Here is a 26,080-nt window from a genome sequence, read left to right as displayed (position 1 = left end):
ACTTCCAAACTGTCTCAATACAAGGGACGATAACCAGAGATTGGAAACACCTTATTCATCCACTTCACATCAATACTACTCCGGCCAAAAACAACATTTCCTCTAAAACCTCCCGAGAACTCGATCTCCACACATTTATCAGCCCTCACACCAACAATATACTTCAGACGCGTGGCAAAGCCACAAAACCTGCCAATAGGTCCTCTATTATTAGAAGGTCCAGTCAGATTGTGTTAGTGTCAACAATGTTCTTGATGGTAAACATATTATTTTTATCTATTTTAATCATTTTATATTTTTTTGTTGCAGTTTTTCATTTCCTCGGTGAATTCCAAGGAGTAGGCAGATTGAAGCCTTAGAATCAACCAAGAAAAAAGATGATTCGTAGCGCGAAACAGGCAGATTAAGACCACGGAATCGGGTCACTTCTTACCAATGAATAAATAACCACCCTATCCCTACCCTTCTCTTAATTATAGCTCCAAATCGGAAACCGAAACGTCGAGAGTTTTCAAAGTATATCCTATCGCATCCTATATATTAACTGAAGGTTAGTTTCTTTTCTAGATCGTGGAAAATTATATAACTATCCACGAATTTTAGTGGATTTATAGATGTATAGACTCCTCGACGTTAGTTTGATCCAAGCTGTTCAATATCTCTAGGTCTGTATCAAGAGAACTAGCAATGCAACAGGTGGCGAACTGAAAACTTCTGAATAATTTTCCATTAGATTGGTAGCGATAAAAACGGAAACTTGGCGGTTTGTCAAAAACTCAACGTCTGATTCGTCGTGGATTAAGTTTGCTATCCAATCATAGAATCAATACAGTAAATTAATATTTAGAAAGTGTATCACGAGAAATGGTCAACGTAAATAGAATAAAGAAAAAAGTTTAATTAAACTAGTTACGTTGGTTATTATTTATCCAATACCTTAATGAAATTCAATAAGTTGAAGGTGAAATTTATTGTAAATGAGCACTTTGTAGAAGCTATAATAATGTCTGACCAAGCCCTAGGAAAGTTTGAAACTTAGGTATAATATGAACTTTGCTAATAGACACCTCAATCAATATTCAGTGGGTTGTATAAACAGTTAGAAGCTTATGAATTTGCAGTTGCCACGGTATCTGAAACTTTTTTTTATTATTTCGTTTACTTATTTAATCTAAATTAAAAATTTGTTCATTTATTTAATTTTATAAAATTTTATTATAATACATAATGCCTAATCAGTTAATTGAAATGGAGGAAGCTGCCATTATTGCCAAATTAGAAGATGACTGGTTTAAAAGGGTTAATAATTATGGGATTGGTCCAACCTTTTTGTACCTGCGCCCCCCTTTAAAAAAATTGTTGCGCCCCCTTAATTTTTCTAATTATCTGATTTCATAAATACTCAGCTGATATTATAATTTATTTAATAGGCTACAAAATAATATACAATTTTATGTAAAAATATGCATAAAAATAATTATTCATTATGAGGAATAATAATTTTAAATGTAATACCAAATAAATCTTACAAAAATACAAAAAAATAATATATAATTGATACATTATAAAAATCTAATGCTACGGTTGAGCTTGTTTTTCAATAAAAATTTCTCAAACCGTAGTATCATTGAAAAAATCGCGGTTCGTTCTGTATTCATTTACATACCGAAAGTTGCGTTTTGAGTGTTCCATGTAGTGAAAGTGACAGTTCCGTACTGCAAAACACATTCGGGAAGCTCTGGAGTAGAAACTTTAACTTCCTTAAATGTGACTCTAGCCACTTCAATGTTGACAGTTGACAGTTTCACATATAGATATTCCATCTGTATCCAATATTAATAATTGTCATGGAGGTACAATCAACATTACTACAAATAATTAATAAATTAATATTGACATTGCAAATATCATTAAGTACATTATATTGTTCAATAAATGGAATGTTTATTATTCTCTATTATTTATTTTCTTTCCTCACTGTAATTTAAAGTTTTGAATCTTAAGCGTCCTTGGCATACAAATAACTATTTATCTTGAAACATCATCATGAAGTAGCCATCGCATTTATATGAAAAATCTCTTATATGTACTTTTTTATTATAGATCATTTACACCATTCTTGTTTTCGCATGTCTCGGAAAACCATTTTATCAGGTGTCCTTCTATTGGGTTTTCTACACTATGGTATAATAACAATACCTATAGAACGATTTTTTAAGTTTTTCCATCGATATTATTACATATAAAGTAACTGCCACACTTGAAGTAAACAAATACTGGACGTAACAAGTGATGTTATCCAAAGCCCGCGAAAAAGGCGGCGTTAAAATCAAGCCAAATTTAACAAAATTATTTTGAGAGAAGATATATTTTTTCTGGTGTTATAGCTATGCAAAAAGTGAATTGAAAATATAAAATGAATATTCCCTATTGCGAAATTATGAATTAAGAACCTTTTTTTAAGAACGTGAAAAGATTCATTAGTTTGATTTTCCCATTTATTTTCAATTTCCGACAAAATAAGCGTAGCGTGTGACTAATAAATACATCATCAGTCAACTCATCGATTACTTTATTAACATTTGATCGAAAGAGAGATTTTGGGGGGTAATAATGGCGGGGCAACAGCTACACAGTCTCATCTCCATTATATCACCTACTTCATTTCCTATTCTTACTTAGTCTAATTTAGCACTGATAAATAGCAATTTTGATAGTAATTGAATAAGCTTGTCAATTTTTGGAAATTTGACAGTATCCGGTTGTCTGATAAGTCAAATTGAGAATTATAATTAAAGATAGAATTTTTCAGTCAATATATTAGTCAGGGATTGAGAAAATAATATTTTATATCTGTTTGAATCAAAACCCAATTTTCAATCTAATAAGAAAATACTAAAATATATCTAAACTAGTTTCTAAAAATCTTCTTCTAATCCAGTAACAGACAATTTTTCTTCCGGGCACCATGGATTCATAAAATTTGGCATAAAAGTGGGTTCAAAATTTATATTATGTCGCAGTGTGCTTCAATCTTGTTTTCTTTTTTGAGGGGGGAGTTTATAAATGTAAACTAACCTCAGAAGCCGATAAATGTGACAATTTTAAGAAAAAAATCTTCTATTCACATTTTATATGGTCAATAATTTTTTTAGCTATTCACTGCTGATTTTTCGACCAAAAAATGCACGTTTCTTGCTTTTTTTTGAAGAAAATTTGCAGATGCTTTAAAGAGCTCCAAAAAAATCTTTAAAGCTAATAAAAAGTTATTGTAGAATACAGTCATTATTTTAATTATTTGAAGATTTTGCGTCATAATGAGAATTGAACGTTACCCATTAACAATGTGTTCAAAAACTTTGACGGATTTTGAAATTATGTTTTTTCAATTCTTAGAAAAAACTAGAAAACCATAAAATTCAAGCACAAGTAACCAAATTAAAATTGTTTTTATGTAGGAAATATCGACCGTTTCAAATGTTTTTATGATGAATTTGAATCGAAAGGTGAAAATGAAGGTCCTCAAATAGAAAAACACGAACCTAGTGACATTTCAAACATTTTTTGAGTTATATAAAATATAATATCGCGAAACCGACCATTTTTTTGTGCTATTTCGACATACTACGAGGGTTCTTCTAATATAAACCGAAATTTTGCTATAAAAAAAATGGTAATTATTTAGAATTGGGACTCCACCCCAAAAATACTCCAAAAATTTTTTTGCGCATATAGGGTTGTTTTTTAGTGCTCCGAAAGTACTTTAAGGGTGAGGGAGACACTTATTTTCCATCATAACACTCATTATCTTATGCATATTGAATATCAATAATTATCTAATCATATCGGAATACGCGATCATCTAGAGCAGGGGTCTCCAAACTTTGAAGCTTTCGGGCCAGGATAATTTTTTTCGTTACATCCCAAGGGCAAAACAATAGTCGGTGAAAAATCACAATTCCATAAATCTCATTAGTTTTTTTTGTTTTTGTTTCATTAGTTGGGATTAATTCCATATTTGTTATTTGTTAGTTAATAAATATGCTTTAGTTTAGATATTTTAGTTGAGTTTTCTACATCATCAAAGTTTTACCTTACAATTAAATAAAGTATTTATCACTCTGTGTTTTCATTCTATTCCATTCAACTTATCACAGTACATACATAGAACATAGTAACACATTAGTCTTAAGCTGTCTCGGGCCGGATTGATGGAACTGGCGGGCCGGATCTGGCCCGCGAGCCGTAGTTTGGAGACCCCTGATTTAGAGCAATAGCATATCAGGTTAGGTTAGGTTAGGTTAGGTTAAGTTAGGTTAAGTTAAGTTAGGATAGGTTAGGTTAGATAAACTTAGGTTAAATTAGGTTAGGTCAATCGTTGAAAGCTCATTGCGAAATAATCATGTATTTCTGTATGTATTAAATGTAATTGTTAATTATTTCGTAATTCTTAATTATTTTGTAGTTGTTGATCATTTATATAATAAATAATATAACTTTTTATTGATTGATAAACAAATCATGAAACAGTGAAAAATGCAATGTTTCTCAAAATTAGTCTGAAAGATGGACGTTATAATAGCAGAGCCCAAGACGGGATTTCGGGATGTACTAAAGCGCGATAGATTAGTATACAGGGGGATACTTTATACTCGATCAAGTACCTCGATATATAAAGTCGCCGATCTAGGATACAAGATCAGATTAGTGAAAAAAAAAATTATCCTCGGAAATTCTCGAGGGCATCAGATTAAGGTAGGGTGAGTTAATTACATGCTAAAAAGTGTTATATTCCCCTAATCTGATAATTTGAGAGTGACTGACGTATAGAAAGGGAAGGACTACAAAGTTTAAAAAAAATCAACGCGACATTCTCGGGCGTAGTACAATTTTTTTTTATTTTATTTTGAAGTAAATAATTTGAGGATAAGGAACAATATATAATCTGGCGATTTGCACTAGACAAAGTAACAAAAATCCGTTCATAAAATGAAATGCATGCAGCTGCGTGGTGCCTAAATTATCACCGTTTCTGTTCCTCCCTCATTCTTTCGTCTACACTCTGGTCCACAGCTGATCACAGAGTTTCTTTTATTTAGTTATTTCAATATAAATTATGTGGATTTAAATTAATAATTATTAACTGTGAGTGATATTAATATAAATTGTGTATTTTCTGGTGAAAATAGTTGCAAAAAAAGTTCTATTGATGAAGATCTTGATTAATCAATAAATTAATCATAAGAAATAAAATTTTTTTAGCTTGTTTTCAAATTATTTCCTAATTTGCATCACTTTTCCTAAGCTTGTCACTCAATTAATTTATCAGGTCAATGATTTTGAAAAATAAAAAAAATGTTAGAATAGGCGAATCCCTCTTAAAGTGGTGAATTTTGAATGCACATCTAAATCGTCATATTATATAGAAAATCTGACTGATTGAATGTTTTTTTTTTCATTTTCATCCCTTATGTACGATCACCCGCATCATACAAACAATCAGATTAACATACGTACATTATTAAACTTAGAAACGCAGAGCATGACCTTTACCTACCTTCTCCACGTTAAGAATTAGTTAAGGGCTCAATATTTTACGACCCAAAAAATGCACAATCACTTGCCAATTGAAATCAAATCGTTTTAATCTTTTCCTGCATTCCGCAATAATTTAAGGGCATATTTACTGAAAAGTGTCTTCTACTTTGTAAACGACCTCTATTCTAACAATAATATTTAACGCTGAGCATGCTACATTCTGGTTTAATTTTGCTATGGACTTATATACTAATTATTACCTATAATTGTGGTTTTCTTCTGTATTTTGAAATTTTATCTTATTTGTATCTTTATTTAGTTATTTCAATGTTTGGTTTTCAGTTTTTACAAGCTTTTGTCTACAAATGTAACAATTTTTTGACAATAAAGCATTTCTCTTTCTATTAATACCTGACGCATTCGGGTATGTCCATGCAATAGTTTTTTTTTAAACATATTTGAAAATCTACAGCCGGTTCACCCACCGATAGATTTCTATGACGCTCGATTAAATCCCCATTTAGCATCGTGGGCTCCCTTACTATAAGGGTTAATTCGTTGACAATAATTATAATTTGTATTCTGAAATACAAAGGAATATTCAAAATGTACTATTTGATATTTATGTTATCCAGTCAAGCGATATGTAGCTCATAAATTGTTTTTATGAGAAGGGGTAGTTTTTAGTCCTAAGGGAAGCACATAAAACTTGGTTTGTGGAGTAGGGTGAGACAAGCATGATTCCAAATTTTTATGCAAATTGATATCCGAAAAAATTGTAAACTAATACTCTATTTTCACCAATGGTGACTGGACTATCTCTTCGGTGAGTTGCTGTAAAATACGTTGAAAGTTTTCACTGTACAATCTTTCCATTTAACCCATCTTTATCAACGTTTTAATTGGTTGAACACCAAATATTTTATATAGAGGGTATCATACATATAGCCCATCGTATTTAATGGTTTCAACTCAATGTTCATCAAGCTCTTTGAGACCTTGCTAATATCATTCTTTAGGCTTAGGTGCAAAAAGTTGTCGAATTGCTTGCATTTCGAACGTCTCCACATATCTACTTGAGGTTTTCTTGAATCTCGGTTAATTCTTGTAGCACTATTAGATTAAATCTCACCTAATCATTATAAATGACGATGTATGGTATCTTTAGAAGATTCAAGGGGGTACGATAATCAGCTAGCATAGGTTAGATTAGATTCCTTTCTGTCGTGGCTTCTTTGAACTTCTGTTTTATCGCACTACATACTATTTATTATGAAACGTAATGCGTCGTCAATAAACAAAGAGAATAATTACCAGAAAGAAAAGAAATCGTAGTTTTCATAGAATTAGGAATTTTTTCCATATGAAGGCCAGAGGGCGGCTTCTGTATTTTGAGGCACGTCTAACAGATCCATATGCACAGCCTTGTTCTTCAGGTGCCATCTCCATTTAATGAAAGTTTGCGACAATTTCGGCATATTTATTTCGGTCCTGAGAGGTGCGAATTAAAGATGATGTCCAATCGCGTATGTTTTTTAACCATGTTGTCTGCGACCAGGTCCACGTTTTCCTTCGATTTTTCCTTCCATTATTAATTTCAGTATATCATACTTGTTGTTACGGTATAAGTACCCCAGATAAGCGGTCTTTCTTCTTTTTATTGTTGTAAGTAGCTCTCTTTCCTTTCCCATACGTCTAAGCACTTCATCGTTAGGTAGATGTTGAGTCCATGATAGTCTACGGAAGATCCACATTTCAAAAGACTCCAGTCTGCTCATGGTATTCACTTTTAATGTCCATACAAGAGAACTGAGTACACGTACGTCTTTACAAAACGGTATCTTAAGTTAAAGTTCAAGATTGCGTTACATAATAGGTTTTTCACCTTTAGGAATATGGGTCTAGCTTGTTCTATACGTGATGTTACTTCGACGTCAGTGTCTACATTTGTAGTTATGCAGCCAAGATCTGTTCAGTTATGGATTTTATTACATTAATTTTCATGCCTAGTTGATCTCCCGCCTCTAAAGCTTTGTTGATTAGGCATTAAAGGGCTTCTAGATTGTCTGCAATGATAACCGTGTCGTCTGCATCGTCATCGCCTATTACTTGGTTAAATATGTGCTAAGAGTACATATTCAATAGTATTGGTGACAAAACACATTGTTGTACCCCCTTTTTTATAGACACCATATCTTGAAGGTATACGGATAGAAAACATTATTTTTCATTTCGTTATATGAATTCGGTTTCACGGAAAAGTGAAAAACACTTAACTAGAGAACCAGATAATGTTAATATGGCGGATGAAGGTATAAATCATGATGCAGTACCGTAAATTTTTCTGCAAAAACATTTTGTTTAAAAAGGTCAGTATTTTTTGTGAAATTGGATAGTTGTTTGTGTTTACGAATAAACTATCTTAAAAATCCAGCAAAAACAATGTCTACTTACTTAAATGACATTGTTTCAACTATTAGATACAAGTAAAATTCCAAGTAAAAAAGATTTTGGAGTATCTTATAGCTACTTTAAGTGAAATCCCACGTTTGGAAAATGTAAGTTTCATAGAATGAGGGGTTAGATTAAGTTGGGTTAGGTTAGATAAGGTTAAGTTATGTGAGTAAAACGAGAATCCAGCTGTAGAGTACCCAACGAGCCTATCAGCCGATCAACAGTTGAGAAAATTGAGAAAAAAATAATAGAAACAAACCACCACATCGTTAAATACAGGATCTCTACCCAGAGTTAGCTAAGCATACAATAATATGGGAGATCTGCTAGCTTTACTACAGTACCGATCTGTGGAATTTTAGAGTGTTGTATAGAAAGGATTGAACATCAAATACCAACATCGCAATCCATCCTAATGTCTTTGAGTTTTTGGTGTCCAGAACGTAGATTGATGTTACCAATATCTCAAGCAGATTATTCAGGGGAAACTGAAGAAAAAGAAGGTGTTTGATCTAAGGGTTATCACGAATGCATCGCACTTTTCATAAGAGTTAAGATTTTGCTTGATTATTGATAGATTATAGGTTAGATAAAATGACTTCTAGTTTGAATTATACGTTTTGCTTCTTAATAAATGCTTAAAAAAAAGGTGTGACGAAAGATAACATATTCATTGATGCATGTATTTACTATATATGTAAATTTCGATATTTAATATTCGACGTATATTACTCAGGTATTAATCATAATATCGTAATTAATTATTAATCATTCACTATTATTGGAATTAAACCCTTATTTGCATAATATATATATGCAATTAAGAGGAAAATACTGGAAAACATAGAGCTGTTTATCTCTGAACGAATCATTGAATAATTTCCTATTTATATTACCAATAATTATCCGCTGGAATTTGCACACAAATATCTTCTAGAAATTGATTTAATACGAGGACTGCCCGATAAGTTTCCCACTTTAATCCGAAGATGTCAGTACTTATCAATATAAGTTGAGATATTCTCACCAAAAATTCACCGATTTCAGATTATAAAGAAAAAATTTTTTGTTTCTCAAATCCGAAACTTTCTAGACAACTCTCGTTTTAATTGAATTTTTAATAATTTTAGCAACGTAAAGATTTAGATGACTGGGTCATAAATTTATTGTCCAATATAAAAACCGGACATGTAGTGGTGACTTCAACTAAGTAACTATATTACAGAATCTTACGAGTTGTCAAATTTAGTTAATTCCCATTGAAAAATGGATTTTCCTAAGCTTCTGTTTGTAGATTTATTTGCTTTGTAAAGTTATTTGTTGGTTTTGATCCTCATTATTTCCAGTTTCACTGCGAAAGGCCTTCCTAAAGAAGTGCACATAAACGTGGTTTTGTCAAATTTTTTCCGTCTATTCAGTGTTGTGTTTAGTGTAGGTAAGTGGTTAATAGAATCCGAACAACAAGTTTTAACACTTGATTTAAAATTTTCTGGATAATCGAACGCAAAGTGGTTACAGCTACTTCCACTAACTTTTGAAATTGATGTTGGGCATTATTCTATTTCGTTTGATTTAAATACAAGTAAATTCAAAGTCCAGAAGGCACCTACAAGTTTATAGTGAATTTTTATTCGTATACATTATCTCTAAGAAATATATCATATCACAGATCGAAGAGTTTTGTTTTGATTATTAGCAACAAGTCAGTAACAAATTAAAATTGGTCTTGCTGTTGATGAAATGAGAATTTGTGCTGACTAGCCTTATTTCTAGTATTACTTTTCTTATTTACTTTTGCAAATCCAGCCTTACTAGCCTTACATACACACGGTCAAAATTTTTTACTCCATAATCCGTTCATTAAATTCCAAAATAATAGAATGTGATAACCTATTAATTTGTTGCTGCATAAACATGAATGTTGGAAATGTGATACAAAAATCCACACTAACCGGTAAATCGTCTGGCAAGAGCTTTTGGACTTGTCAGTAATGATAAGCATGTAGCTGTTGCTTTTTAAGTATTCTCCAAGTACTTAAATGACACTTATTTGTTTTTCCTGCCACATTCCTTTCACTGTTAGATTTTGATCAAATTTTAAATCATATTTTCTTTATTAATGGTTCTTGGCCTACCAGAATCTATTTTTTTAGGTCAACTATCGGTTGAAACACTGCATTTTTCGTATGTATTCATAGTCTAGACAAAATGCCGCCGAATTAAAACTACCTCAATGTGAACGTGAAAAATATGTATCCACCAGGAGGTGTACGGAAGAAAACGTTCAGGACGGCCTCAAAAAACCACCAACGCAGAAGATAAACGTATTGGACGGAAGCCTTTTAAACAATTAAGAGGTTGCAGTGGCTGAAAAAAAGACAGTTTCGTGGAGTGGTGAGTTGAAGTTTGAGGATTTTGGGTCTAAGAAAAGAGTATTTTTGCGCAAGTCAAAGGTATAACGGATATTAGATCCATGCTTAACCTCGACTGTAAAATACCACGGAGACTCGGTGATGGTTTGAGCATGTTTTGGTGGAGAAGCGGCAAAGAAAGCTGTAAAACCCCAACTCTGTATAAATAATAAGATATTATTTATACGAGGTTATACCATTTCAGAATTAACCAAAATGCCTGCTGCTTAGGTATATTTTAATTTGGTTTTGCGATTTATTACGTCATATGAATGCCATGCCGCCCCTGTTATGAATTCCAGCCGAATAACGATTCAAATATATATTTTTTTGCATTTCGTTTCGTGTGGAGCGGTTTTTATTTTTATTTTGTTGCCGGTAATCACAAATGAAGCTAATCTAAATTGGACAAAATTAAAATCATTGTATTTTTTCATTTTCCATTTCTCTTCGATTGAGCTGGTCTCTTTTCAACGCGGATTTCAATCGAAAAAATCCCGGGATATTTGCAAAAGCTATGTTTTTAATTATCGAGTTTTTTCCTTTTTTTTTCACAGGATAGCACATATGTAAAATATATAATATACCTAAACTTTTTCAAAATGTTGCATTGAAATGTTGTTAATTAAACTGGACGTATTTTTATTTCGATAGGAAATTGCTTTTTATTTCAAATTAAATTAAATAGAAAGTTTGTTCGTGTATCCAGTCAACACATATAACTTTTTTCTATTTTCAAATAACGAAGCGCTGCATCATTGGCGATCTAACCTTTTAATGGGCGTTGCAGTATTCTCGAAATTAATAAATAAATATTCAGAATACATTTCTGGTAAAAAATAATTCACTCCCGGTGTAAAGTTTTTGCCCACCCTATATTTTGCGTGATATATATCAAATAAAACCAAAGGAATCGATTTTTATATTAACATTTAAAAGAAATTACATGGATATAGTCTGTAATTGTTACTGTTATTATTCTCTGCAGTAATTTCGACAAATAATCGTCGTTTATTTGGTTAAATTTTTTTTAAATATTATAAACATGTAAAATGGAAGAAAAACACTGATTTCAGACTGCCTGTGCAATATAACCCAAAAACTGTACCCAATCATTAGTTTTAGTGCATTCTTCCTTTCCAACTACAGCTTGTAGGATTGCTTAGGATCGTTGTAATGCTGAAAGATGAATTTTTTTCCGATCAAGCGCTGCTCAGTACATACTACATTTTCTTTTAATCTTTTTCTATGACCTTCTTTCTTCAAAATCCCTCGTTCTTCCTCCAAAACATCCCCAAACCATTACCGAGTCTTCATGTTTTATAGTCAGGATTACACATGGATCTTACATCCGTTTTTCCTTTTGACCTGCGCTCTTAGAAGCAAAAACCTCAATCTTTGACTCATCAATCCATAAAAATCTCTACCACTCTTCAGGTGCACAATTTCTTTGTTATTTAGTCGACTGTGCCCTCTTAGTTTTATTTTGTCGCCTCAAAAGCTAGCTTTGCTCAATATCCTTTTCACTGTTGAAGTACTCAAAAGCAGATCTCTAGGTTTATTGATCTAAGATGCTTTGGGCCCGTGTGTCGTCGATCACCTCACAAGAAGATGTCTTAGTACAAAAAGTATTAATTACAATACGTTCTTGCGTCTCACAGGGTTAACTGGGACTAAACTACAATCATAAACATCGAAGAAATAATTGACAGCTGAAGAATAACAAACAAATCAGCCAGTATGTACAAGTTTTAACTTGTCGCACTCACCGACAACATATAAAAATGCGCTTGTATAAAGTAAACAAATATATAAATGAATGTAAAATGTTCAACCAACTTAAGTTCAATCTACCAATGTAACGTCGATAGTTATAAGTTTGTTCCAGTAGTATGTTCTATTAATTCAATCTTTGGTACACTACGCTGATAGAACATCACAGGTGTGGGAAAAAAATCATGTATTTTGTTAATATAGTGCAAAAACACGCTCCAGAAAATAATTTTTTAACTACAATACGATGGAAAAATGAACCATGAAGCGTTGAACATATGCCAGTTGCTAAAGCCACATGGATTATCTATTAGAAGATGATTATTATTATTGTATGAGGAAAATTGCAGTAAATACTACATATTTTCGTGAGACATTTTCCAAATTAAGAGCACCCAAATCATTAAAATGAATAAAATGTATTTAAATTGATTATATAACAATTATTTATGTACTTACCTCTTCTTTACAACTTAGATTTGACGGCGTTGAGGTCTGCATAGTATGGAGAACGGGCGCTAGAGTGGGTCCTAACATATCGCTGTTGTCTTCTTCGACGCTACCTTCTGCCATGTCAGCCTCGCATCCTGATTCGTCTACAACAACAAAAAAACAATAATTAAAATATATTTCGAATTTTTATGTATATAGTGGGGTCTATGATTTTTTAACCAGTAAATAGAGTGCGTTCGCAAAAATATCTATAGACGCGTTAGCGACAAATCTTTACATGCTTCATACAAAGTTTCAAATTGATGCTTCGATCCATTTAATTATAATAGAGCTCAAACGACTACTCAATCAAATTATGGGTGACTACTACAGAAAACATTAAATTAGTGGAAAAAATTATTGTGATCGGCGCTTAAAAACGAATGAAATTGAAGCACAGACCGGCGTTTCCAAAACAAGTGTTCAAAGGATACTAAATCGGTATTTAAATATGAGAAACATTAGTGGCGAGAGCCTCGAATTTTTAGCGTAGTGCAAATGAAGCGTTAAGTAGATTGTTGTGAGCGATTTTTAGAGGTTAGCCGCGAGGACCAGATCAACTGGTATTGAAACTACGATCTTTTACTATGATCCCACATCCAAAAGAGATTCCATGCCAAGAAAAGCAAAGCTCAATAAAAACATCAATAAAGTTATGACAACAATATTTTGGTATGTCGATGATATTCTTTTGATTAACTTCAAAAACAAATACGACCGTCGACGCGGCCTATTATTCTGACTAACTAAAGCAGTTGCATAAAAAAAGGCACGGCAAAAACTGCTTCGCTTTTCTTTGCTAAACTACACGAATGTGGCTTCACAGGTATCGAACACCTACTATATTGCCCTGATATAGTTCTGTCCGACTATTTATCATTCGCAAAACTACTGAAGGCCACATTAAGGCATAAAAGAATTGACTTTTGAATCTAAAGTCTTGCGTTCTATCAGAACATCAGCTAGAAAGATAAGTTTAACGCAAAACATAGTATACTGGCTGAAGCACTTTGTAATTCATTGCCTCTTTCATCTTTCTAATCTTAATCCAACCTTCTTCCAATTCCACGTGGAGTACTTTATCGATTATGTCACTGATTGTCACAGTTTTTAGCTGTTTGGAACGCTCGTCGTCAGTCAAGCTGATTTGGCCATATTAAAATTCAGCTGCTCAAAATTTTACGGTCATAAATGGTGATGCGGGATTGCGTACACAATATCTAGTTCCTCTTCATTTGCTTACGTGTATTATCTTTCACAACCAAATAGTTAATGACAGTTCTATACTCAATTTTTCCCATTTTCACAACGATTGTCAAACAGAAACTAAGAATCCAAAATGGCTTATGCAGAAATATATAACTTATGAAGTGCTGACATCTCTAGGTTGAAGTCGGCAACTTTTAGATATCCCTCGTATATTTTTTCATGTTCAAATAGTTCCCTTTTCTTCTTAAAATAATCTTTCCTGCGAAAATAGACATGTAGATAGTTCTTTTAATATCAATTGCAGAAGACAGTTATGCAATCAATATTTCATAAATACGCACGACACTCACACCAAATTAAGAAATGAAAAATAATGTTTACTCCCCGTATAAAATTCAGTAAACATATAACGCACCGTCAGTTCACGTGGACTCATCATCTCCACTGTTTACCAATGGAAACATCGAACTATCGGAAGGCGTATGTACACAATTTATTCGAAATATTCCCGCTAGAAAATCTGCAATAAGCATTGGCGTGGTTTGGTGAGATTAATTTATTCATAAATTTCTTTAAATAAAATAAATAGATAGAACTATGGCGTTCTTTAGAAAATAGGCGAGTGAAAAAAATTCAGATAAAAGACTACCGAAGTTCTAATAGACGAATGGGGTACAAAAGGGCTCAGTTCACGTCTGGTACCCCGTTTAAACTAAGCTCCCTTAGAGGCATTTATAAAATGAGGTATCTACGCCTATGGTAGATCAAACAAAATTGTCGGCAAGTGTTTTTACAATCTGCAATTGACATTGGAACTATATTTATTATCTTGTATTTGTGAACGAAATTCGATTTTCATTAATTTGTTATTGAGACCTATTGGTGAAATTCACATGTACAAATTTGGATTCATTTATTCGAAATTCTCACTGTATTTTTGGTTTTATTGTTTCATTATTCGATACATAGATGTTCTTTTGTTTCTTCAGGACTATTTCCTACTGCTAATAAGGCAGTATCATCAACACTGCCACCTTGAATATCAGAAGTAACTAGCTTCAATTATTTATTTATTATTATAATCAATACAATGATCGAACGCATCAGTATTCTTTTAATTAAATTTATCTAACTGTACAACTGTATCGTTGTACGAAAATAATAAATGCTAGGTTAGTGACCTGTGAAAAAACCGGAAAAATCAACGATGTTTACACCGTGAATTTCTTCTCGGAAAAGTCCCATAAAAAATTCAGACATTCCCTAACCTAGGTCCACGTGTAACGTCGTAGGAACGTGTAGTCTGTCTCTTTCCATTTACGCTTTCTCAAAACACAGTGGCGTCGGAAAAAAGTAAAGTAACAAATTTTCACGTAACACTCGGAAAATAAAACTGTGTTTTTTAATTTATTGAAGGATGTGTATAAAAGTGAAATCTTATTCCATATATGAGTTTTTTAGTAATTTGAAACGACAAAGTAGACGTTTTGGAAGCTTTCCCTTCACGTATATCAATTACGAAAAAAAGAAAGGTAAAACGTAAACTGTAGGAATTAATAAAGAATCTGTACAGAAAATTTTAACGTGCCAAATTGGTAACTTTTGGACAATTAGAAGCTAACAAAATATTTGTACAGATACTTTGAATGCCACTGAAAATAATCCACATTTATAGTATAATAACACGTGAGTTCTTAATCATAATCCATGCAATCGAAGAGTCCATCGAAGCGAAAAACCAAAAAAGTTGACAAGTACGATTTCTATGCCGCTAGGAATTCGCTATGTCATTTTGTAAATTAAGACATAATAAATCAAGAATGGAGAATAACATTTTTGATATCTCGCTTCGTTTTCGAGATATAGATACTTGAAGTCGAAAAAACCCAAGCTAACCGAACTAAGTGTGTTCAAAGAGGTGATGTTAAAATAAAGTAGAATCTATTTATGACGATAAATATAATCATTTAGTGCGACTACGATTTAAGCGAACAACAACCTATAGCAATCAACCTCGACGTTCCCTTTCAGCTCAGAACAACAGGTATCCTTACAGTGGTTGAATTTGCAGCGTAACTGATGAATACACGTTAATGATCCTCTGCTACAAGAGAAAACTAAATACTTTTACGGCTACCAGAAAAAGCTGGATAGTTCTATTACTAGAGAAAACTGGGAAAGTTGCTCTATTGCAAGATAAAGCTAGACAGTTCTATTACTAGAAAAAACTGAAAAAGTTGTTCTACTGAAAGAAAAAGCTAGACAGTTCTATTACTAGAAAAAACTGAAAAAGTTGCTCTACTGCAAAATAAACCTTAACAGTTCTGCTAGAAGACAATGCTAGATAATTCTGCTACAAGAGATAGCTAGACATTTAGACATGCAAAATTTCACATGTTGCATGGATTGGATAAACCGTTAAAGTGAGACACAACTTCGTTAGTTGTAAGATTGCTGCTCAATACAATTATGTACTCGATGGGTTAGAAAAGTTTGGCCCATTCTATGTGCACAATTTCGAGATGTTATCATTTTTAATGAAAATCATAAATTTTATGAATCTGAATACTGAAAATTTAAACAGATTTTCAAAAAAATTCACGGTATCTGTTTGAGGACAATCCAAGATCCAGAACATCGGAAAATAACAAGAGAATCTGTTGAAAGTTAACAATTATCTTGCACATTCCTGCATTGAAATATATGACGACATCAGTGCTATAATGGATCTAGAGATTATTCGTAGAAAATTTATACTTAAAATAATTTATTTACTACATGGATGCGGAACCAGTAGCGTTGATGCTATTCTTTGATTCAAGATTCTTGAGTCAAACAAAAAATAGCTGTTAAATATTGGCAACAAGATGGTTTTGTCCGGGGTAATGGAGAATGTACCACTACTTTGAACGCAGATGCTTTTAACGAAAAGAAAAACGTTAAAGGATTTGAGCGACACCTACTAATAAGTATCAGTTATCCATAACAAATAATACGCTTATGTGATGAAAATCTTGGGGAAAATATCATCATCAACGACGATAATGATGACGAATCATAGGAGATTCATCCAACCTTCAATACGTCTGATGCTCTGAATGTGTTTGTTCAGACCACGTTCTTATATAAAGATTTTGAAACCGAGACCAATTTCTACATCTCATTTGGCAGTAGACATGAAAATTTTCAAACAAAGCATATTGTTTATATTCGTTGAAAATTTACTTTCACCATCGCTCGATCACTACTTCGATCTGGCGGTTACAGAGAGAGATAATTAAGCGCCCGTGAATTTAACTACCCCACTACTTTCGTTTCAAGACTTGTATGTGAGATTTAATTCAAAGATATAATCTGAGTGAAGGCAATTATGTCACGAATTCACAATATTGTATAAAGTTCTTACTGCCGCCCAAGATTTTATTAAAAACAAAACTCAAATAACAGATTTCCTATATAACAGACAGTTTTTTCATGTATTCCATGTGTATTTTATCTCTTAATATTACAGTAAATTATGTAATTTAGTTTGTAATTTGGAATGTTTAAGAGCTATGGCTCATATAAAATATTCTATTAACCAAAACAGTAAAATGAAACCTTTTCGTAAATTGAGTAGATATGTAAGAGCTCTAGAAGTAATCCTTCTGTTTTATGCGGATATGCGACAAAATCCTCACACCACAAATTCCTTGCCAATCAAAATCAAGCAGCAGCTGCAATACATAAAAGATAAAAACCAAAATAATTTTTTTTGGATCCCCTCACATAAAAGGAAAGGAAGACGCAGACCTGGACGCTAAGGAAGCTGTTAAAGTGATGAGTGAATTTTTTAACTAGTGCCGATATTGAATTAACCCTTAAAGTGCTCAATGAATGTGAGAACTAACGATCAACGTCCACATAACAGATTCGTGAAGTGAAAGAATCCGTCAAATCATGGTCAGTGCTAACGAAAAATCGTAGAGATGGACTCGTATCCGTCTAGGCAATACACGACTGATCCAGCTTAACCTGAGTCCAGATGTGACAGCTGCAATTGCAAATAGACTATAAAACACATAATAGCATTGTCATCAAATATTCTATGAACAATATCTGGAATTTTAGACCTCAGACAAATCTTGATCAAAAACTTAATTTAACAAACTAATTTTATGTTGAATTTTGTTGAGAAGTAATGAATCGCTAATATCTAGTATAGGGTTGATGCAAATTTTGTAATAAAAAAACCTCGTGAAAGAACAGATCATAACATTTTAAAGTGCACTCAAAATCTACCCAAAAATCCAAATTGTCAAGTGTTCAGGAATGCCGCAAAGCTTAATAATTATGGGATGTTGAATCTGTCATGGCGTGTAATAAAATATATCTAAAACGTTGAATTTTCTCATTTTTGGTCACTGGAATGTACGCACCAGTACGCATCGGTGTCAAGGTTTGTAAATTTTGAACAATTTATAAGTGTTTTGGATATAATCGAATTAAGGGTGAAAGGGCTCTGAATGCATAGTATGTAGAATCTCTGCTAAGAAGAGAATCAGCTGGTCATATTTGCCCCTTTCGAAAATATCGTAAAATTAATGTAGCGGATATTTATTTGCAACTATTCCATTTTACAGCTTTTCCTTTGAAACGTAAAAATCTGTTCACTATTTTGGCAAGAGATGAAGGTTGAAGATAATACGGAAAAATGCCGTCATGTTCAGAATGTTATTCGCAATCATTTAATATCTGAAGAGCCTGGTGAACAAATCTGTGGGAAACAAGATTTCTGGATCAAAATGCTGCTGATGAACTGTGTTCATTATCTATTGCCTATTTGCCATTAATTTTTCTCATGGAACACTTCGAATAACTTTCGAAATAATTAGCGAAGAAACTGAAAGGAGAAAAACCAAATTTTGCAATTATTTCTAGTAAATAGTATACTTTTTGTTTGTAGAGATACAAAATTAGTTACGCCTAGTCACGTTTTAATTTTTTGTTTAAATAAAAGATCATAGTATATAGAAACTTTAAAAAAGAACATATTTGCTTATTTTGAAAATATCGTAATATTCATGTACCTGATATTTATATGAGGTTATTCCATTTACAGCTTTTCCTTTGAAACGTAAGAATCTGTTCGCTATTTTGGCAAGAACTGAAGAGGAAAAAGTAATTCGGAAAAATGTCATCACGTTCAGAATGTTATTCGCAATCATTTAATATCTAAAGAGCATGATGATAAAACTTTGAAATCTGTGGAACGTAGCATTTACCAGCTGTATTGCCTTTTTCCGAAAATCTGGCAAATCCCTCATAGAATTGAAACAAGATTTCTTGAGAAAAATGCTGCTCATTAGTGAGTAAACTGAAAGGAGGAAAACCAATTTTTTGTAATTCTTTCTAGAGGACAATTATACGAAGATTTGAAAGCATATCGGAGAAGCCAGACTAGAGAATCGTTAAAGCAATTCACAAATGCAGATCTCAAAACTGATGAAGTAGAAATCATCTGCAAATCAATTATGTTCCACTCGGAAAAAGAAAGTTCAACTGAACTGAAAACGAGAGTCATTTTGACTACGTTTTGATGTCATCGGGCCCCCATTGTGCATTTATAGAATTATGAAGATACAGGATAAATACTACATGAGCGAAAAAATGCATAGAACAACCAATAAATAGAAAAAATTGATTAGATGTTTAAATTAATATTAAGAAATTGCAAAATAATAATAAAGGAATAGAGATATTTATTTGAAAAGATATATTTTATGAAAATAATAAAGAATATTTAAATATATTGTAATATGATTTCATTGCATATGTAGTGTATGTTAAACTCTTAGAAATCTGCGGTCTGTTTATACAACAAGATTTTCCCAAAACCTGTATTATTATTCAAGAAAACTCTCAAGGTAATCCAGCAATGCTTATAATAATTAACATAGAGACAACTCGGTGGAAATAAACAATTAATCTTAGTAATTATTCTTATTATAATTATTGAATAACATACAAGGAGGTGGAATGAAAAAGTTACGGAATCAATACCAGGATCTACATCTTCAGTTTAGAACAACAATACGATCAACAAGTAAAGTGAATAATAGTTATTATTCTTCAAAAATGGCATTGAAACTAGTTTATTTGTCTACTGGTAATTCCAGAGTACATGAATCAATTCTTTCGTGCAATAAAAAACAAATACAAGTTTTATTGAAATATATTAATAATTAGTTTTTTATAGAAATAGTTTCACGCAACTACAAGTAAATACTTCAGAGATTGAGAACAGTTTTTAGTAACATGGTGCCAAATATTAGATATACAGTTGATAAGAAGACGAATCAAGCTTATATTGGTCTAATTTTGAGGTTATGTGTAGAATATATATTTTTTATGAGAATTTTTGAGCCAATATTATTCAAAATACTAATATATTCGAATACGTTTTGAACTAATTCAAACATTGAGCATCAAAATACAAATTTCCACAATTTTCAGTAATCATGACAGTTTTAGTCTCAATTTAATGAGTACAACGTTGCGCAGTTCTTTTTTGTTTCTCTTCTTTGGGGGGAGTTGACGGTATTCTCATATTTATTAGCGTTTTAGTAAGTTCTACAAATTAGAATTCTCCTAGAATGAAGTTAAAAGAGAATGTGAGCAGTTGCGCACGATCGTTACCATTTGATTAACTCCAAGTGCTTCTTTGAGATGTCTAGATATGTGGTAATTGCATGGTGATAAACGTAGATGATCAAATACTTTTGGAGTTGTTGTGGAGAAACAATACTTCGCGGTTAGGACAATCTCGTCTTTTTGCCTCGATATTGAAGCTAAACTTGATCCAAAAAACTGCAGTACTAGGTTAAATTGACTAATTTAGGTCCATGCAAGACATCTAGCATTAAGACATAGCAAAAGACTCGTACCCAATACTTTCTTGGTCGATAATGAAGTCTTTGTGTTCTTTGTCTTTGTATTTAATATTCGTACGCTTTGATGGGTAAATGTTTTGATGAACCGATGTCTCGTCACAGTTGATAATTTCAATCGAAAAAGGTACAATTGAGGAAAGCGATCTCGAGTGGTTTCTCATTTAAGTACCTAGGACAAAAGGTGCTAAAATTCCAAGTTTTTCTGAAATTTCAAGCACTGTACGATGAGCACAAGAGCACGTGCTTTGGTCTTCTGTTTATAAGCGACATCGCCTATCTAAACATCAATGGTAAAAAATGTCTATTTGCAGACAGACGACAGTAGTTTCTCTTGAAGCAGCCCCGATCTTACGGCACTTTATGGGACCATATCTAGTGACCTAATCACCCTTAAATCATGGTGTGATTCTAATCTTCTCTGTCTCAAGGTTTTTCAAACCAAAGTTTTATCATATAAAAATACATTACAGCCATAACATCACAATTGACGTCGCTGAATCTAGGGGTTTGCTGTAATCAATTCCTTGACATGGGAGTTACATATTACCGCCTTATTTAAAGAATTAAGTTCCTCCTGTTTTGCGATGAGATCAGTTTCCAAAGAACTTATCCACCTCTTTAGCAGTCTATTACGCCCTTATTGGGTCGCATCTTCAAACTACAAAAGAGAGCTGTTACATATTTACTCGGACTAAACAGCAGAGCTCAATGCAGGGACTTCTTTAAAAGATTAAAAATTCTGTACGGCTATCCACTTAGGAATGCCTACCTACTCCACGCTCAGAATTAGTTGAGGGCTCAAATTTTACAATACAAAAAAATGTACAATAATTTGCCAATTGAAATCAAATCGATTTCATCTTTTCCCGCATTTCGCAATAATTTGAGGGCATATTCACTAGAAAGTGCTTTCTACTCTGTAAACGACTTCTATTCTAATAATAGGGATATGCTTGATTAGCGACATGTTCACGGCTTGCTTGAATTTGACGCACAAAACCTCCACAATCACACACAAATACCGTTTCCCACTATTAGCCATTAAACGCTCCTTTATATCTGATTGACCCTCGTACATTGAAATTCATAAATTATAATAATTCCTTATTTATTATAAGAGAATATTGATACATCGAATATAAAAATCATTAGTTTAAATGTTTTTTTTTGTATTTGACGTTTGACGCTTTCTATATTTGATGAGGTTATAGTCTAATGTCTAATCCATCTCAAATTAAGCATCGAGAGTTTCACATGTTCTAAGTACTGCTACCAACTGTATTTACTTCATTGTTCAGTTCAGAACTGGAAAGTTCTTTCGAAATGGGTTTCATCTGCTCCCTCGCGGCCTTCTCAACGTCTCAACGCCTTCTGTTTGACAATCGTATAATTTGGATTAAGGTTAGAGTGACATAAAAAGCTATCGGAATATCAAAATAACAATTTCTTCTCCACAGGCTGCCATTCTGTACTTTTGCGGTTCAATTCGGCTCTAACCATGGCTACTCTCCTATTCATTTCTGTCTACTCTTCATTATTTCCAGGTATTAAAATTTTTCTATTCAATACTTATCTATGTATTCCTTTCTACCAATCACATTTTGTCTTATTTTCTCTTCTACTGTCGATATTGGATGTCCTTTCCAATCCTAAATTTTTCTGATACAATTCCATCAATAGTTACTCTTCGGGGTGAGTTAGCCAAAGTCATCTTGATTAACTAACACATTTTTTTTTCGGGATTCCCAGTAGATTGAAGGCAGCATACATTTTATTTAGCTTTTATCCATAATCGTTGTTCCTCTTTCTTGGAACCTTCTTGGTATTCTCAAACCATTCTTTCTTGACACTCGTTGAGTTTGTGTCTCACAACATTAGTCAAAACTTTGTACACCACATCAAGAAGTAATATTGATATTGGACATACTATTCTATATCCCATCTCTCAAGCATTTTTTCTACATTCCAAATTTTCTGTATTATTCTGCATATTATTTTCTGTATATCTTCTCAGTGGTATTTGATCATTTCTGCGGGGGATCCCATTCTCTTTCGCACTCTTATAGTTTTTAAAATTTTCTTCCATCATCAAAGAGATTGAACAACAAGGAGACAGCGTGAGGTAAAGGAAGAAATTGCAAAAAAGCGGAAAGGAAAGTTGCTGTTCATCAGAACAACGGTAAAATTCGCGAATTGCCCTCCGAATTGTTTGACCACCAACCACATGATGCCACCAGCTTCTTGACCTCTTTCCTAACCATGAAATTTCACTATTCATAATAAGAGAGCTAATCAAATGTCATTCGACAAGCACAAAATTTCGAATTCTTTCAATATTTCCGTGAATTCGGACATTTTAAACCGTGTAAATCATTTGTATATTTGAACTTCTTCCATAGCGTCATATTTATAAATTGTTTTCATTATTAAATTAGTTTCAGTGTCATTTGTGACGAGTAGAAAACAAAATTTCATTGTTCAGTCAATCGAAAAATGGAAGTTTATCAAAAAACTTTCTATAGATTAGCAATGGATGGTAAAAAGTTTTTTACAATGAATATTTTTGCTCATTTTATCTCTTGCATAATTCCCTGGGTTAAGACAGCTAAGAATAGCCTGCATGGATAAAAAAATGCATAAAGAGCCGCTCAACTAACAGTACAAAAAAATAATGATAAGGATTTTTTAGTTCAGTATTTCGATCATGTCCCAAATCAACTAAAATTTATCTAGATTGTAACCAGCTCAAGAAGTTGCTTTTATAAAAATATATACATGGAGTTTGTGTAATTTCATTTCATTGATGAAATGTTCGATGTTGCAATGTTTCAGCCTGAAAGATATGTACTTTCTTTGTTGCCAGTATGAAGTAGGAAATTTATAAAATTTTTTTACAAAATATAATTCAAATTTCTCCTTCACATAACAAATATATCTATCAACTATACTGTGCCGACTTCGTCTACTACGTCGAGAACTTTCAAGGTAACCCTCGTAATAGTTGATATTAATGCAGCATAACTACTCACGCTGATAAAATTTCAATCACGATATTTCTTATCACAACTGGTAAATTGATATAAATTTTCTATAGTTTCATTCGCGCTAGATAATTTGGACATATTCCGAGTGTATTCTGAATTTCTTCTGGACGTGTCAATTGCGCGTGTTGGCCGAAGGTTTATTCTTAATATTTGTAAGTGTAAATTCAACTACCACGTTTTTTAAATACATTTACTTGGCCGCGGATACAATGAACGTATTCAGAACACGTTGGAAACTAGAAATTTGTGCTCCATGAACACAGGATTCCATATCTTGGTGAGAAAACATGTTTAGAATATCCACCGCGAACAATTCTTATATTATAAGTATAAGTGAAGAATATCAATAAATTTTTAAACGTAACATAAACAAAATGTATTTCATACAAAAAATTAAATGTGTGTTTCTAAAATTTTGAATTTGAACATTTGCTGTTGCGCCACTGTTTGGACGAACCGTATACACAGACGACGTCAAACTTTCCCTTTCTCGTTCACAGAAGGCTGAAAAGGCGTCGCGACGATAAAGCGTCAAGGTCAACGTCGACATCGCGTACTACATTCCCCTCTTTCGAAGCTCACGCTCGCTTGATAGTAGTTTTCTTGGTCGGTGAGTCCTTTTGCATCTTGTTCGTGTTCTCGTAAAATACTTTCACGGAGTTTTTATGAGTCGGCGGTGTTTTTTCGAAGATTTCGTCTAATAAACATTTTTCTGTTTAGTATACAATTGTTGTTTTTATTATTTTGAATTTGCGGAAATATTTAATTGAACAACTAAACGTTTGAAACAGTGTTTCAAATTATTGAATATGTTTTAGTACGTGGTCAGGAGTTTAATTGTGTTTATACAGTAAATAAAACGGAATAACGAATAAAATTTTAATATTTTAATAGCATTTATAAGGGTGATAAGGCATAAAATATAATATTATAAATATAAATGTTCATAGAGTTTTAATTCGTCTATATATCCTATATATATTTCATAACCTAAATTGGACAAGTAATAAACACCCCTGGAACTTAATGAGAAAAGAGAAAATAGACGTAACGAGTTGGGTAAGAGTGGGTAAGATTATGATGTTGCTAAGATGACCAATAGCGAACTTAATATACCCAAAACCAAATGGACTTATGAGGTCTATGAGGATGTAATGTTAGCCTAGAGTTAGCCTAGACCAGTTTCATGCATAAATAAAATATTGCGTTACCATAGCAACGAACAATAACTTATTAGAAGTGTCAGTGTAAAGTTTGATGTGAAAAAAGTAAACCAGGGTTACGCAATAAATTAAAAAAAAAAAAAAGATGTCCACCGAAATTGTGAAAATCGAAAATCATCAAGTACCTGTATTTAAAAGAGTTAAGAGGTGAGCAGATTTACGAAGATATGCTTAATACCCTTGTGATTAAAGACCGTGAAAAATTGGACTGCAAGTTTCAAAAGTGGCAAATTTTCATTGAAGATGATGACCGATCGAGAAGGCTAGTTTCTGTGTCAGTCCCCGAAAATATCGATGTAGTTTATAACATGATTTTATCAGACCGTGGAATTGGGCTAAAACGGATATTTGAAGCACTGAATATTTCATACGAACGCGTTCATCATATAGTTCACGTCAATTTGGACATGACAAAAATTTGAAAACGATGTAGACTTCTTAAACCGAATTGTTAGTATGGTTGAGACTTGGGTACATTTCTACGATCCAGAAACGAAGCAACAATCGATGGAATGGCAACACTCTGGTTCTCCAAGACCTAAGAAGTTTCGTGTCCAAAAATCTGCTGGAAAAGTTCTTGCTTCAGTTTTTTGAGATTGCCATGATTGATTTTTTGGATAAAGGTAGAACAATAACAGGAGTTACTATTCAACATTACTGACAAACTCTACGGGAAAAAATTAAAGAGAAAAAACGCGGAAAGCTATCCAAAGGTGTTTTGTTTTTGCAGGACAACGTCCCTGCACACAAATCTCATGCTACCATGGGAAAAATTCGTGATTTAGGGTTTGAATTGCTAGAACACCCCCTTTATTCGCCCACCAGATTTGGCTCCGTCCGACTATGATCTCTTTCCTCAACTGAAAAGTTTAAAAGGTCGTACATTTTCTCCAATGAGGAGGTAATAAAAGCTGTGGAGATCTGGTTTGCAGAGCAAAAAGAAACATTTTTTTTAAAGGTCGAGACACGTTGCAGGTTCGCTGTAATGTATCCAATGAAGAGGA

General features: G+C 32.8%; 1 protein-coding gene across 1 annotated transcript in view; it reads right to left on the bottom strand.

The window, feature by feature from the left end:
- Window positions 1-26,080, bottom strand: part of LOC130446817 (POU domain, class 6, transcription factor 2) — a 166,182-nt gene that overhangs the window by 116,695 nt on the left and 23,407 nt on the right. The window contains exon 2 of the mRNA XM_056783292.1: window positions 12,636-12,772. Within this exon, the coding sequence (XP_056639270.1) occupies window positions 12,636-12,749 (114 nt within the window). The 5' untranslated portion in view covers window positions 12,750-12,772. The remainder of the gene's footprint in view (window positions 1-12,635; window positions 12,773-26,080) is intronic.

The sequence above is a fragment of the Diorhabda sublineata genome, chromosome 7 (assembly GCF_026230105.1).
Source record: "Diorhabda sublineata isolate icDioSubl1.1 chromosome 7, icDioSubl1.1, whole genome shotgun sequence".
Lineage (NCBI taxonomy): Eukaryota > Metazoa > Arthropoda > Insecta > Coleoptera > Chrysomelidae > Diorhabda > Diorhabda sublineata.
Note: the sequence above shows the minus strand (reverse complement) of the source record. Positions and strands in the feature narration are given on the sequence as shown.